Source organism: Vidua macroura, chromosome 9 (assembly GCF_024509145.1).
Source record: "Vidua macroura isolate BioBank_ID:100142 chromosome 9, ASM2450914v1, whole genome shotgun sequence".
Taxonomy (NCBI): domain Eukaryota; kingdom Metazoa; phylum Chordata; class Aves; order Passeriformes; family Viduidae; genus Vidua; species Vidua macroura.
Window position 1 is genome coordinate 19,644,327 of NC_071579.1, and position 16,205 is coordinate 19,660,531.

Consider the following 16,205-nt stretch of genomic DNA (forward strand, 5'->3'; position numbering starts at 1 on the left):
GACAAACTCCACATCTTATAGACTTCGAAAAACAGGAAAGTATCCAGAATCCTGAATTATGATAGACACAGAATTACAGAAATTCAAAGGGTAGGCCAATGCAACTGACAGTAAACAGAAATAAACACTTTAAAATTAAAGTAACTACAAGTTAGAGTACAGGGTAGGCCGCGCTGTGGCACTATACTTCAGAAACTGGAAAAGAAAAGATTCCTGGAGATAGCAATACCCAATCAGTAGAACATATCCACACTTCTCTTCCTAAAACAGCATAAGAAATTATGTTTGAACATTATTTGCATTACATTTTTTCCTCTATGAGCTAGCCTACTGGAACTGGAAACGTAACTTCTTGCCACTTGACTGACCTCAGGTTTTGGAATCAGATGCACTGCCCTCTTTCTGAGAATTTGGAAATGAAAACAGTGCTAAAGCAGAAGTGGTCTTTGTGGAACAAAACTTTGGTTAGATTGGGGTAAGACATCACTCCTCAAAAGTGGCACAAGAAGAACAGTTACAACAAGCCACCAATACTACACACAGGAGGAATGGTACTAGGGATCACTGTTTGCAGTAGGCTTCCAAACCTACAAATGGTACAGGGAAAAAAATCAGCAAGCAACCATTTCACAATGACACAGCAGAAATGAAGAAAAAACAGATGATCTGTGCTTGGCCTTTAACAACAGTGAAGGTTCAGTATGGTGAAGCAGTACACAGTAGTATTTCAGTTTCAGAATTCTAAATTTTGCAGGAAACAGTATGGACAGTTTTGGCATGGCTTTGCTTACGCCAGAACTAATTTCCTTCCTTTTTCAATATATACTCTCACCACAGTGTTTTTGCATCTCAGACTTGGCCTGTTTCCTGTACCAACAGAAAATACGACTTTGGTTAAGGATTACTGCAGATCAAGAAATTCACACCTAATAATAACTCAAGGGAATGATCAGTGCACTGCTCAAATTCCATTGCAAGCACAGCTATTTCTCTGTTGAGTTACGGGATGAGAGAGAAGTCACTGCAAAGAATGACCTTACAAGAAAGCAAAACCAGTTAAAAGTGTCGAATCTGCAGAACTTTCATGAACATGCATACATGTCAATAAAAAAAAGCATTAATTATTGCAAGGAAATAAGAAGTATGTCTAAAGCTACTGAACTTTGGCATTATAAAGAATATTGTACAAAACTGCTGAAGTAGCCATAACTTCATATTTTTCTATCTCATCATGATTTCACTATTTACTTTGTTTTCAGTGAAAAACTCTATTTTGCTAGCTGATTCAAGACACAACAGATATTTTATCTTTCAATTAAAAGCAAACATTTATTTCTCACTCTTTTCCCCTTTGCTTTTAAAGAACACAGTGTGAGTATCTTATTAATGAATTATTCACTCTGAATCTGCGTCCATTTATAACAAAGCACAAAATCCTTTTACAATGTCCCCCAACTGGGTCACTTGCCTCTGAATGTCAGTGCTGGGTTTTGCTGTGCACCCAAAGTCACCACAGCAGCAGGTAGCCTTTCAAGTAGATCATGATTAAAATTGAAGTCAATTCCTGCTTTACAAGTCTGTGAGCCAAGCCAATTTGTCAGCAACTGGTTGCGGGCAAAAGTACAAATTTCTATCTGGCCTATTGAATAGCTAATTTGAGTTTGTTTTCTGGAAAAACAGTAGCCTTAAAAGCCAAACACTTAAGAACACAGACAGACACTTGGCCAGCATCACACCATGGCTTCCTTCCACACTTTGTGAAGCTAATTGGAGGCCCTAGTCTGCAAGTGCTTTGCATGCATAATGGGTCCATGGGCCATAAACATATGCTTCTTTTCCATGTAACAGCACTCCAGCTTCAATTGTGAGGGCCAGAGGAAGTGAGCAAGAATAAAAAGATTATACTTACTGTAAGGAACACATTCATACTGAACTTCTAGATATTTGTATGTTCCAGGACAAGGATCAGGAAACACATCTGACCCAGTAACTACTATACACTGTGTTCGGTTGTTGCACCTGTAATAGGAAAAGAAAGCAAGCTAATTAATTTAAAATTACATTTAATTTGCTAGTTCATACTGAAGGACTACAATCGGTGCTAACTCTCTTCACACTTGGGCAGTTCAATCCATAAGACAACAAAGTTAATTAATACTAATTAGCCCAAGTCCAAAAGAAGACTTCAGGACAATATTTTAGTTCAGGCTTTATACTTTTAAATTTGGAGGTCGATGTTATCTTAACTGTCCCCACTGGCAGAGATAGCTGTATCAAGTACCAAGTTTATACTGATTTGATACTACTGTTCAATAAAATAAAGATAAAATGCAAAGACGATATGATTGAAAAAATGTGCAATTTTGAATAATGTGTCAGAACAACAATGAACAATTCCTTCCATCTTTAGAGACATACATCCTGCTGAATAACCATTCACATTTACATCTCAGAGAGATTCTTCTTGTGATTCAAGGAAATTATTTTGGTTGGAAAAGCTATTTTAGACAAAGAACATTAGCATTTACATTTTAATTATTTTAGGAGCAATTGGTGGACTCTAAGCTTCCTCTGTTAGGCTACAGGAAGCAGTAAAGAAAATTAATTCAGATGTATTTTTGAGGAGACTGAAACATAACAATTATTTGCTTAACAATGAAAGAAAATGCATTTGCATACAAAGAAGAACTTTATTACAATGCCTCTAATTGAGAGGATCTACTGAACTTCATGTTTTTGAAGGGTAATAATAATAATAATAGATTTTAGACTACTATTATTTTTTCCAGAAAAAAAAAAAAAACAAAAACAACCCACACAAAAGAAACCCCCAAAACCCAAATATTGGCTTGGAAGTTAAAAGTGAACAATCACCTAACCTTGAAGAGATAGTCAAAATGTAATACAGGAAAACAGTCACAAGGAAGAGAAAGAAAAAACAGGGAAGGTCAGGGAGTTTGGTGACTAAAAGGGAAAGAGCTTGGCTGATCTTCTCAGGGATTAGTTTTGTTTGTCAGCAAACTGAGTAACAGAAGTCTGAACTTAAGTAATAGACTAGCCCTTGACTCCAGCTGTACATCAACTTTTCTATCGCCCTACTTCTTCCCATACTCCTGAATACCACATAACCCAAGCTAAAACAACGTGCCTTGTATCAGTGGCTTTCCACAGCTGCACAGCGCCAACAGGTATTAGAATAACTCATGCTACCTCATAAAAAGGATCAAAGAACTCTATTATAAATGACTTCCTTTTTTATATAGTAATCAAACTAGCACAGAGCCAGTCAGGACATGTTATGCCTCTCTGCTGAGCAAACTCTCAGACAAAAGCTCTCAGAGCTGATCAGTTAACTCTTCTTTTCTTTTTCCTCTTTTTTAAAATTTTTGTTTAAAATTTTTTTAGAAGTTGCTCATTTCTACCATTTTAAGCCTCATAACTGCAGAACTAATTGGATATAGTCAGGGATTTCTGTATGTATACACAACCATGGATGGGTGCTGGGAATTCATCTGCCACCATTTCCAGAGGGCAAAGCCATGTCCTGTGCACAGCTTTTGCACAAACAAGGCCACTGCACTCCCAGCCCAATGGCTCAGTCAGTCAGTGCAGCAGCTCATACAGGACTGTCAGAGTGTGGAACAACTCTGACACACCCAGTGGCTTCAGAGCCAGGCTGAAGTGGTGAAATGTGCACCCAGCCTGCTGAGAAAACACTGTACTCAGTGTGTAAAATGAGAACATGTGCACACAGCCCCTCCCATGAAGGGGCAGTGCTGTGTGTGTGGTGTAGATGGAGGCTGTAGAAGCAGGAGAAGGCAACGTGGCCCAAACCTCACAGGCCTCTCTGCAATACCCCCAATACAGGGGTTTGTACATGCCACACCTCAGGTACACTAACCAGCATGAGAAAATCTGGCATGTAAGATTTTGTAGCAAATTTCCTTAAATTTGCATTCCTTTAGCAAAAGCCTTACACTGGAGCCAAAGTAATTCCTACAAGACTTCTTCTACTGGATCTTCAGTATGATGGTTTCCACAGCTTTGAGCTGTATGAAAATTTTATTTTATACTTAAATGAGCAGCAATTAAGACAGAATTATTTATTTGTTACAAAATAAAATGAGTACATGTTGGGAGAAATTGCTTGAGAATGAAGCTAACCAAGGTCATATTTAGCAGTGAGAGAAAGATAGACTAATTTCCCTGTGAAGAGTTGTTTTCTTCAGTTTCATTTTCTCCCAGTAAAAGATTCATAATGCTGCCATCAGCCAGGAAACTGAGAACAACTTCATGCTAGGTTTTATCAAAAGGATATGTAATAATAATACAGAAGAAAATGCAGGTTTTTTTTCTTTGTACAGTAAGTGTCAGAGTCAAACTTCAGGCATTGAGTGGTGTTTACAGGAAATTGATAACACTCTAAAAACTTTTGACAATTCCTTTATGAAAAGTTTCACCTGCTGTGCAAATGGTCACGTTTTGCTCCCCTTTGGCCAAACCCAAGACCCCAGTTACAAAACAACAAGTTATGTCCACTGCTGCAGTACACAGCAGTGTTACCAGGCTCATCAGCACTTCCCCAAGAAGTGGAACTACTTGAATAACTACATGAATAGTGTATTTGTGCTTTAAGTATTAGGTTTGCACATTCAAATCACTCATTTTGCTGCACTGTTGGCTGTATTTTATAAAACCTGACTGATTTACATACACTTCTAAGAATTCAAATTAAAGACACTTGATTAGGATATTCACAGTTTAAAAAGCTGACATTCAGGTAACCATTTTTTACCTATTAAGTGGTCATATTTCCATTAGAGTGAAACTTTTAAGAAAAACCAACAGCAACTATAGCAGCTGTCAATCCTAATTCAGGGTTACAGAGAAGAAACGAAGAATAAGTGAATTTTGCAGAGGTAGTTCTGAGACAGGTAATTCAGGGAATTTACACTACTGTGATTTATTCTCTGGATAAATTAAAGCCTTCTGTCTGCTGAACTGTTTTTCTCTGTAAAACTAGGGATACTTCTCTGTTAGCTATTGGCCTATACTTCTGCTACTGTCTGCGAAAATACATTTTACAAACTGGTAAGGGTTTCAGTTGAGCTTCTTAAAGACAAGAAGCCCCAAATTCTGTAGCATATTGGATAAAAGAGACTCCAATCTCTACAAAATAGCACTAAACAGCAGATTATTCTACGTGGCTACAGATTATCAAAGCTACCTCATCACTGCCACAGCAGAACTTCATCATTTTAAGAAACCTTTACACTTAGAAACATTGTGCTTGAAGAAGAGGATATTCCACTGTCACAGACTTATATATGGTGACCCATTCCTCTTTGTAATAGGCAAGCACCTTTTTTGTCACAGTATTCTCCAAAACAAGACTATTGTAGAAATAAAGTGCCTTGGAAATTGCAAAATTGGCCTAGACACCACCAGGAAAAAAAAAAAAATTAAAAATCCAAACCTCAAAAACCTGAACTGGCGAATAACTTGAAGTCCCTCATTCATTTTATCAAAAGTTTTTTGTCTACATAATATATTGTTAATTTGGTCTATCTATTCAAATGCTTTTAGAATTGTTCCAATGAAGGTGTGATACAAACCAGCTGTAATTTCTGCAAACTTAAGACAAATCACAAATACTCTGGTGCTTCAGTGTTTGTAACCTAGTGTTTAAATTCTCTGTAGGTTTTAAATACCATTTAAGTGCTCTGCAATCTACATAACTGCATACTTCCCCAGCATATGTTAAAATATGGACATTTTCAGGGGGTTATGTACAATCTTAAAATTTGTATGATTGCACACTGAGAAATGTCTTCACACTCAAGAAGAATTCACAATATTCACAAAGATTTATGATGCAATGACTTTGTCATTTACAAGGAAATACAGCAGTTCAGCAAAGAGGTCTGTATAACTCAGTAACTAAGTTAACTTAGGAAAGGTAATGTATGAATTAAATTTGAAATGCTAGTTAGGAAAGAACTAACTGTAGTAATGAAAGAATGATAATTCAGGTTCTTGTGCTAGCAGCAACAACAGTTTTGCAAGGGGAAATGCCGGAATTACCACTATTCTCATGAATGCAAGGAGCAATTGTGGACTCTGACACGCGCTCCTTCTGTATTTTAGTATGAATGAAGGAAGGTTACATCTTCATAATGCACATGCATCACTTAGAGTAATCTAAAAATCAAATGGAGTGTTTAATTAACAGCTACAGTATAATGTCTGAACTCCTTTCACCTCAGGAAGAAGACTGTGCAAATGAGGAATGGCCCTTCGCATTTCAGATGAATACAGAAAGAAAAAGGAAAGTAAAGCAGCTCCAGCAGGGCTGGTATTATCTTCTGCTCATGATGTAACCCTGTCCCTGCTGCATCCATCCTCTCTGCTCAGCTATAAGGACAGCTGTATTTTCCATGATAATTTGTTTGTATTTCAACTCTAATCTTGACTTGTGCAATTCCCAACAAATTGCTTTTGGTTTTTTTTTTTTATTATTATTATCATTACCTTATGCTTATTATTGCACTTTTTCATGTGCAATGTATGGAGATGAGATTCCATGTGCAATCTATTGTGCGAGGTGTTTTAATCAATAATCTTGTTCTGCTGATTAAGCAGGGGCTTCTGTTTTGGCAAGATAACATTAGTTTCTCCTGTCATGCTCCCAAAGCTATTGGGAATCTTCAGCAGATCATTAGATATGCTACAATAAAGCTTTGGTACATTCTCTTTTCTTTCTTAAATTGCTTCTTCACTGTCCTATCATTCCTCGTCACTGCTGGCACTGCATTATTATTACAGCTCCCCTGAAACTTGCACTAGAGCTATGTCTGCAGGCCATAGGATGCCATTTTCAATTGAAGCTTCTGCTTGAAAATATAAATTAAGAAAATTTCATTATCTCCTGCCAAGGGCTGTTATTCACCATTGTTCTAAGGAAGATTAAAAACGCACAATCTATGGACTTGAACAAATACTCCAGCATTAAAATGAAAACCACAGTGCATCATGGCTGGACCCGAAAATGAAGCACTGGGATCTGAGAAACGGAATCTGGAAAGACATTAGCACTGCATGGACCAAACCAACTGACTGAGGGAAGAGGTCATCTCTGTGGGCAAGTCACATCTGACACAGAAAGATACAAACAGATCCTTAACAAGTGGTTCTTGCAGTTTGCAAAAATAAGGTATATATGAAATAATGACCACATTGCAATGTATCCTTCAAATGCTTTTGTTCTGCATACACAACTTCGACAAAGATAGCAACATGAAAGAAACATCATGCTATTTTGAAAAGGATATGGATTAATGTATAGCCAGAAAAAACCTATCAAGATAATTTTGGGTATTCCTAATGTTGTATTTCTGTGAATGTAGTGTTTCCTTAAGTAGGGTGAAATGCAAACACAGCAAACAATCACATGTAATTCACTATTAAAAAAAAAAGATACAAACCCACATTTAGTAAGTAAAATTAATTTTTAGTAACATTGTTGATACATTAAAAAAACTATCTTGGTGTGTTTTGAAACTTTCAAGCCAGTTCTGATGATATTTCTCTTTCAGCATATTGATTAAACACTTAAAAGCCAGCATGATGGCATGTTCCTGCATATCGCCTGCAGCAACCTGCTTAAACACCACTCGAGGCACGTAAACTCCGAGCTGCAGCACCACATACTCCATATGGTCTTCTTGTTCCTTATTCACCCTGGGTGAGCTGCAGTCTGAGTGAAAAGATATGGGAATACGGGATGAATGCACTTCATGTGATGACTTACACTGAAAAATTCCTGAACCTCATTACCCAGAGTAAGGAGCTGTCTTTACAGCTGTATTCCTAATGGTCTACAACTGCCATGTGGGATGTGGTTTTGCTTTCGTATGAATATTCACTAAACCTCCGCTCCTGTCATTAAATGCAAAGTTACAGATGTATGAAGATATCAGATATTACTTAAATGCTATGTTTTATTACAAAACTTACGTATAAAATAGAAAACTGAGATTTTATTTTATTATACTTATTTTTGATATATAAGTATGCACAAAGAAATGCCACAGTAGATAAATTTAAAGGAAAGTATTTAAATTCTGAGTTTCAAATTCACCTCACAAGCCATACATTATTACGTACTGAGACCTAATGAGTTAGCAAACCAAAGCCTGGAAAAAAGTCCTGCTGAGAAAATCCAGCCTTCCTTTAAAGCCTGGATTTGAAGGAGGATTGGCCAGCCATCACTGCTGTTTCCACAGTGCTCAAGCACTACCCTTCCCATGCAGGATGAGTGAGTGCACACATCCTACAGAGCCACATGCCCCTAAGGACAGATCTCTAATCCTGGGACTGGCCTTTTCAAACCTAGGAAGATACACTGACAACGTTGCTTATTCATTTGTAAGATTTTCTAAAAATTATTTTTAAGTTAGAAGCCCCAAAACTATTATGGGGGAAAGAGCATTTAAGAAAGAAATAGCACCTATTTTACTGAGCTCAAAGAGGAAATGGATTTAGTGAGCTGTGCTTGGCAGTTTTCATTATCTAAAAGCCAAAAGGAGATACATGAGCAGGTATGATAGCAGAATTTGGCCATAAGAGCTGTGTCTAGATATTGGTGACTCAGCTATGACTGCTAAAGCAGTGAGGCATCCTACAGCTTGGTTTGAAAATTCATGAACTAGCCCTAGGATTTCCTATGCACTTGGCACCATGACCATTACAGTAATAAATCTGGGGGATTTGGATGAAAAATATTTGGGGGAAAAAAAAAAAAGGTGTTTTTTCCTTCTGCTTTCTTTCAAAATATAATATTGATGATTTGTTGAATCTTCCTAATTACCAAGTAAACACATATAAGGAAGCTAAATAGTGTATAATTAATATTGTAGGAGAAGGTGCCCTATAGCTTTGTTTCCATTTGCCCAATAAAAAATTGCAATAATATTTAATTGTGCTTCCTTTATACAATGTAATCTTATGGGAGTCTAAGGGTATGCATTAAGCATAAAAACTCCAAATAGACAATAAAACACAGCATAAAATATGCAACTCCCATAGGCCTTTTCTTAGAATTACCCAGTCTGATTCACTGTCAATGAATGTGTATCAGACTTGTATGGCAAAGTAATTTAACTATATTTCTTGCTTTCAACCTCTTCTTACAACTTTAATACATTTAGTTATGACCCATTTGCCTTTTAGTATTCATGTCTCTAAGTTCAAAGCAGTCACTGTTAAAATAAGAAATCTTCTCACTTACTCACATCAAAGCTATCAGAAATAGTTTTTCTTGTTACAGTTCATCCTTGTTCTAATACTTTTCTTCTTGGTGTAAATGCTATTATTATGGGGTTATCATTAACCTGAAACTGGAGCATCAGATAAAACAGGGAGAGGAAAAAAAAGAAAATTGAAAAAAAATAGTGGATTCCAGTGGAATACACAACTCCTGCTTTCTCTTGGTATTTTTAGGTGCTATTTTAATCCTGCTTTTCTATCTCTACTACTTTCTACCACACATACCAAAGGCCTACTAAACCAATCAGAGATTGTGAGGACATGGCTCTAAATCAAGGACAGTAAAACTAAGTATCAAAGATGCAATGAGGTGTGCAAAGTAAATGGAACAATCTCCTGGTGAGGTCTGTGTAGGTGCAGACCCAAACCCCGTAACAGTATGATGCAGAAGACCTGTTCTTTAGAGAAAATGTTTCTAACGCAACCCCATCTGAGGAATAAGAAATAGAAATACAGTCATTTTCATCATAATAATAATTGTCATATTATTTACATTTATGCGTATTTGCAAGCAAGCTGCAGCATGGGATTGCAGGCAGTTTACATTTTAGAGCACCAACTAAGCCAAGCAGATCCGCACTGCTGAAAAGTAATAAGTTCAAAAGATCCAATTAAATGTTTCACCATTTAGACAAAATAAATAGCCTGCAGCTATGTTCCTTACTAATGAAAACTTTAGTAGTGCAGCATCGTCCTATCTGAGCAATTTGCACAGATTATTCACACTGAATGAGCACGAGTGCAGCATCATGCCTCGTGTGTTGAGCAGGTTTCAGGGGAGAAACGTGGGGCTTTAAATAAACCCAGAGCTTTACAAAGGGGCATTTATTTCAGAGGCACAGTGCTAGAGCAGAGCTATAGAAAATCCAAGAGAAAATCCTGAAGCACAGTGTCTGATCCTTAGGAATAACACTGCAACAGACTTGCAGAGAAGAGACTACCAGGCACAGAGTATAGGATAACAGTAAAAACCCTTCAGAATTCTTTTTTTTGCAGCACAGTTGATCTTTTTTTATCCATGGCTTGGCATGCACCATATTCATAACGTAGTTAAAAGTTATGTAACTTAAGACAGTTTCTGAGTCATTATTAAATTAGTAACTTAGAGAATTATAATATTGAAAACATGCAGCCTTATCCTTCAAGTTAATTCGCACAGATCTGAAATACATTTTTAACAATCACCCACTTTAATTACTAAAATAAGGTATGTTAGATGACAGGTATGATTTGTTACTGAAACTTTTGAAACAGAAGCCTTCGTACACTTTCAATGCTCACACTTCCACCAGACCTCCAAGTCTGTGCAATGCAAATTCAGCTTGATTCGCTACGGGTCTCCTGAGTTTAACACATCTCTTCTGCATACAGAAATGCATATTCAACAAAAAACTATTTTGCCTCTAACAGGAAATTAAGATTTAGTCATTTACAGAACTGGCCACTGAGACAACCAGATTCCATAGAGTCCTTTGGTTTCCCTGTGCAACAGGTTGGCTGAGGACAACTTCACATGAGGCATGCAGTGGGCGCAGCCCTAACGCAACTTTAACACATGCATTCACCTTGAATAATTAAAAATATTATAGCCTGTATCAATTAGGAAAAATTATTTACAAAAATATTCACCTATTGCAGTCAACATATGGAAAAATGATCATATTTTTAACAAGGAAAATGGGAAATCGCTATGGGATGCCCTACTTAGATTAAATTAGCAAGATCTTGTTATCAGACTATATAAAAGATACACCATAATAAGATGTGACCTTGCAGAACCTTGGAGCCAATCCATGATTTTTCCCCTATAACCCTTCCTAATTATCTGCAAAGTTACAGACCCTTTTGTGGCAGGCTATTTTTCTGTGAATAGTGAGGGGGTTTGGGCTTTTAAATATTTAATTAGTCTTCTGAAATGAGAATTGTTGCACATGCCAACTGCTTCGACTTTCAAAGTGTGTTCATCCTAATTATGTTCAGATTTAGATTGGTCATCCCAAACCTCTCACTCTTGTAATTATTTACTCCTTAAAGATCATTCAGCAGAGAAATATTTTTCACCCTTATGGCTCTTTCTTTCCACAAATGGCTTTTCTGGTCCGTTAATTACCCACTCAGAGGATTAGAGTTTGTAATAATGCAAGAGATCCTGCATGTAAGATGAGTTTTACAGGGTGAAAAAGAATAAATTGTTTTTTTGTAAACTTGCCTTGGGGAATATCCCCTTTTTGGGTTATCATTTTCATCAACAGAGGCCATGTGCCCACTGCGGCATATCCACCAACTCCATAGGGCTGCAGAGTGACTCATTTATACAGCTCAACAGAACTCAGAGCAAAATGCTGAGCAATAGGCAAAAGAAAATTTGATTATTTTAAGAGATTTATAAAAGTGCAATCTGCTATCAAGAAGGTACAGTCCTTTTTCTCATAATTTTTACTGCAGATTTCATGGCCTTAAAGTTACACGTATTTAACTGATAACTAATAATAAAATTACAGCTTTTCTCATTTCATCTGCTGATTTTTTCCAGAAGTGCTGTCCCTTGGTAGATCTTTAATCATCTCTGTAACAGTGGTGTCATTTCCTATTAAAATGTGTCTGAGAGTCCTCACTACAAGTACTTTCTTTTCTTCTGAGAGGAATGCCTGTCACAAAAGCACTGTTATTCATTACCCACAGTAATGTCTGGATCTAATTATCATCTGGAAAGCTTGCAGGGCTTCCAGGTATAGGACTTCCCCTGCAAAAGTATGCTGTTCTAACTTGGAAAGCACAATTCCACTTTTTCTTTGAATCTGAAGAAAAGGGATTAAGTTACTGATTTGAACTGTGCACTCTCTGGTTCCTGGAACTTCCAGTTTTGAGCCCAATGAAGTTTAGGGGCCTGCTTTGGTTTGCTTGTTCCCATATCTGCAAAAATCCTGTCTTTTCTGCAAATGGTTTTTACACAAGCCAAGCAGATTCACCACTGTAAAACATACATCAGAAAATTCACTGGCTTCACTTTGTCAGTGCACAGATAATCTTTAATTGTGTCAAAAATATTCATGATCTAATCCTTTTATGAAACTGTCTACCACTGAAGGAGTCTCGTGTGCCTGCACAATTAAAAACCGCATGTTAGCCATACATAATGCTGTGTTACATTTGATGCAAATCCTTTACTATTGAAATAAGCACTGGGCTGACAGCAGGAAGTGGCTGATAAGAAAGCAACAAGGCAGTGCTGATGGCATCCATGATAAGTGAGCTCTAACTCATATGTGTTCTGTCTACAGTACGTTACCCAAAGTGCTCCTGTTTTAAATGTGACTCCAGGAGGTGTTCTTTTGCTGTATCTCTGTCACAAAGGCAGCAAAATTATCCAAGAAACCTAAATACACAAAGTAAATTATGTTTTTCATACCCACCAGTAATGCTGGCACCAGAATAATATACTGAAAGTAATATCACTGCTGCTACATCCTAGATGAGAAAACACCTACAGTTTCATGAGTGTAACAGTGGAGTTGAACTCAATGTCTGTAATAAATTCAGTAAACAGGGAAAGATTATGGGTTCAGAACTGTCACGTTATTGCTACACTTACAATTCAGCCTAAAAGAAAGTATTTAATAGACAGAGCACAAACTCTTGAGTTATGGCAAAACAATTTTACAGCTCTGCAAAAATGTGTGTATTAAATATATTTCCAAACTACTCCTTCATTATATAGATGTATATCACAAGAAGCAAGGTATCTGAGAAGCAATGAACAGTAAGGTTTAAGAGCACAGATTACTACTAAGAAAGGAATATAGATGCCTTTGCACCTACAACAGCAAAATACATATCTTGCCAGATGAAACATTGTACAGGTTGATGTCACTGAGAAGGAGTCAGACTTCTTCCTCCAAGGTGTTCAAAGTGCATGACTTTGGTCAGAGCAGCTTGCCCAATTAAATTCTTTTTCTGCCTCATTTCTTCTCTTGTTTTTCTGTTTTGCATGTGTATGTGTGTGTGTGTAGTAGAACAATTTGAAATTCAAAGGTCCCTATAGTTACTGGGTAAACCTGAAAAAATGGCTTTCAATAGTAAATTTGTAGTAAAGCTTCTGTACTGCAAGTGTATTGTAAATCAGGTTGGACATGGAAAAAAATTCCTGATGGTAAGAACCTTTCCTTCTCATTGATATGTCTACAGTGGGCTAAAAATATCCTGAATATTGAGTATTCGGTCTAGGTAACACTCTTAAGACTGCATTAACTTCATTGCAGTAACTTGTTTTATAGGCTCAGTTCATCATGACCTATAAAATGTTAAGCTGGAGTGCTTTAAATATCTGCTAACACCATGTGCAAGCCTGGGAGTACAAGGCACTGTGCTGTGAAGCGGCAAAGACAGTGCTCTTCTGAGAAAGTAGCACGCACTCTTATGTCACTGATATAAACAGGGCGAGCCTGCTAAATAATGTATGAAACAGGCAGCCAATCTTTAGAAAAAGCAGGAATTCTAGTTGAATTCTTTGTGTGATTTTATTTTACCAGTATGACATTAGTTGTTTAGACTGCTTCTTAGAAACCATAGAAGCTGAGTATCATACTAGACTAAAAGACACACATGCAAACTCCTTTCATTCATAGTTACACAGAGGGAAAAAAAATAAAAACTTCTTTCATTTGCAGCAGTAGTATTTTTGCTAATTATTGTTCTGCAATATGGAGAAGATAAAACGGAAAGAGGTAAATTATCCATGTCTTTCAGTAATCATGGCCCATTTATTAAGCAATTAAATCACAATTTTATTATTAGAGAGGGAAAAAAAGAAATGCTGTAAAATACCACCATTGCTTGTATCTTTGATCCTTAAACTCTTCGATTTCAGCAACCTCATTAATGTCAAAATACCATGAATATGGTCATCCCTTTTTAGAATGTATATTCTGGACACAGGCAGAATCTGTGGGATTCAACAAAGAAGACTTTTCTTGTTGAATACAACTAAAAGCTTAATTGAGCCACAAAGGTCAGAAGGTTCTTTTTATTGTAAGTAGGAGATTATTCTGTGGCAGAAAGACATTTACAGAATATGAGATCTGCTAATTTCTCTACTACTCTGTAGATAGTTTTTAATTTTTAAACCCATGTTACTCTTCTATTTCTTTCCTCTGAATTAAACATCTTCACTGTAATAATCTTTAAATTCCATTTCCTTTATGTTACTAAGGAAAACTTTTTACTTTCATGGCTACTGCTGACTTTTAACACTAGCAAGTACTCATAATTTACTTACGTATATTTAATTCATATTAATCTGTCCTAATTTATGATCTGTACCCCGCTCCGCCCATCTTCATGTACCTTTTCCATGTTGGCTCTGTTTACTAAGTGATATTCAACATATTTCCTATAGTGCAATGAACCTTAACAGGCAGCTTTTAATTGCCTCGCGTAGGAAACCACATCACTATTAATTCCACAGCGAAAGTATAAAATAAAACCATTGCTTCTCAGACTCTAGAGCAATTAGACCTCTCAGCTATTTGGCTAACTCTGCTTCATGATACCCAGTGCAGTTAATTATATTTTTTGATGTTAATAGTCTCTGTCAGTTTCAAGCATAACTCCTCTTTGATGAATATTTAAATTATATTTGAATAAAAAAATAATCTTGGTTACATTTCATATTCAGCAGTCATCACAGCTTAATAAAGGTCTCCTCAGAAAGGGTTGAGATAAATGGCTATATGAACACATGTGTAAAGTCCTAAATCAACTTATCAGATAATGTAGCTGTTTTGGCTAAGTATTATAGAGGTTTTATTGGGGTGGGAGGAATTAATAGGCTTCAACTATTACATTATTATTCCATATGAACTAAATTTGGTACAGCAATATATAAGTAAATTAGAACTTTTTAATAATAAAGTTTTGACTGCAACTGAAACAGGAACTTATAATGGCTAGACTGGAAATATGAAAACCATGTAAAATTCATGCAAACTCATTCAAGAGGACACAAAATTCAACTGAAAGGTGCTGAAGGTTAAGCAATGTTGTCTCAGTCAAGTTCTCTAAAAAATTAGCAAATTACTAAGAGAGGTAATTACGCACCCAAAACATACAGTACGTGATTAACTGGGCTAAACAGTGTGCACACCTAGTAAAGACCATTTCAGCAAAAGCAGAAAAAAAAAACCCACAAGAAAATCAGAGGCTGAAAGCATGTATTTTTTATGAAGCTCAAATACATAAGCAACAGTATATAATACTTAAAATTTTATGCATCTATATGTATAGGTAGTTACATTTATTTTCACCCCATGAATAGCAAGGAAAGACTGATGAGTGTGTATATATGATCCTGCCAGATATGAGATACGCTGACTTAAGAATAATTTGATTGTGGTTTTTCCAATAATAAAAGAAGAAAACTACCTGAATATAAGATATGAAAACACTAAATAGAATATCAAGCTACACCCTAGTAAAATAATGAATCCCATATTTTTTGAAGTAAACTAAATCTAAATTTTAAATGTAATTAGTTGGTATGAAAGATCCTTTTGTTGTTTTTCTGTAGCCTGTCCAATGTCTTGACTACAGCCACGCGCCCACGTGTTATGTGTTTGCACGTGTGTAGTAAAATTTCTTCTGCAGGAAATTAAAATAGAACACACTGCAAAACGATGATCAAGTACCACTGACAGCTATTTCCCCTCACCTGACTGTTAAGAACCTTGTAATATGAGGATTTCTATTTCATTTACTAAGTAATGCCATGATAGAACTACCCCATTAATAAATCCCCCTATTTTTAATGAGTAAAGCTAGACCTACTACTTTCATATTAAGAATTAATGATAGTGAAAATACACAATGACAGAAAAGGTTCT

General features: G+C 36.3%; 1 protein-coding gene across 6 annotated transcripts in view; it reads right to left on the bottom strand.

The window, feature by feature from the left end:
- ADGRL2 (adhesion G protein-coupled receptor L2) overlaps positions 1–16,205 on the bottom strand; it is a 155,733-nt gene that overhangs the window by 48,365 nt on the left and 91,163 nt on the right. For all 6 annotated transcript variants that reach the window (XM_053984946.1, XM_053984944.1, XM_053984945.1 and 3 more), the window contains exon 4: positions 1,910–2,019. In XM_053984946.1, the coding sequence (XP_053840921.1) occupies positions 1,910–2,019 (110 nt within the window). The remainder of the gene's footprint in view (positions 1–1,909; positions 2,020–16,205) is intronic.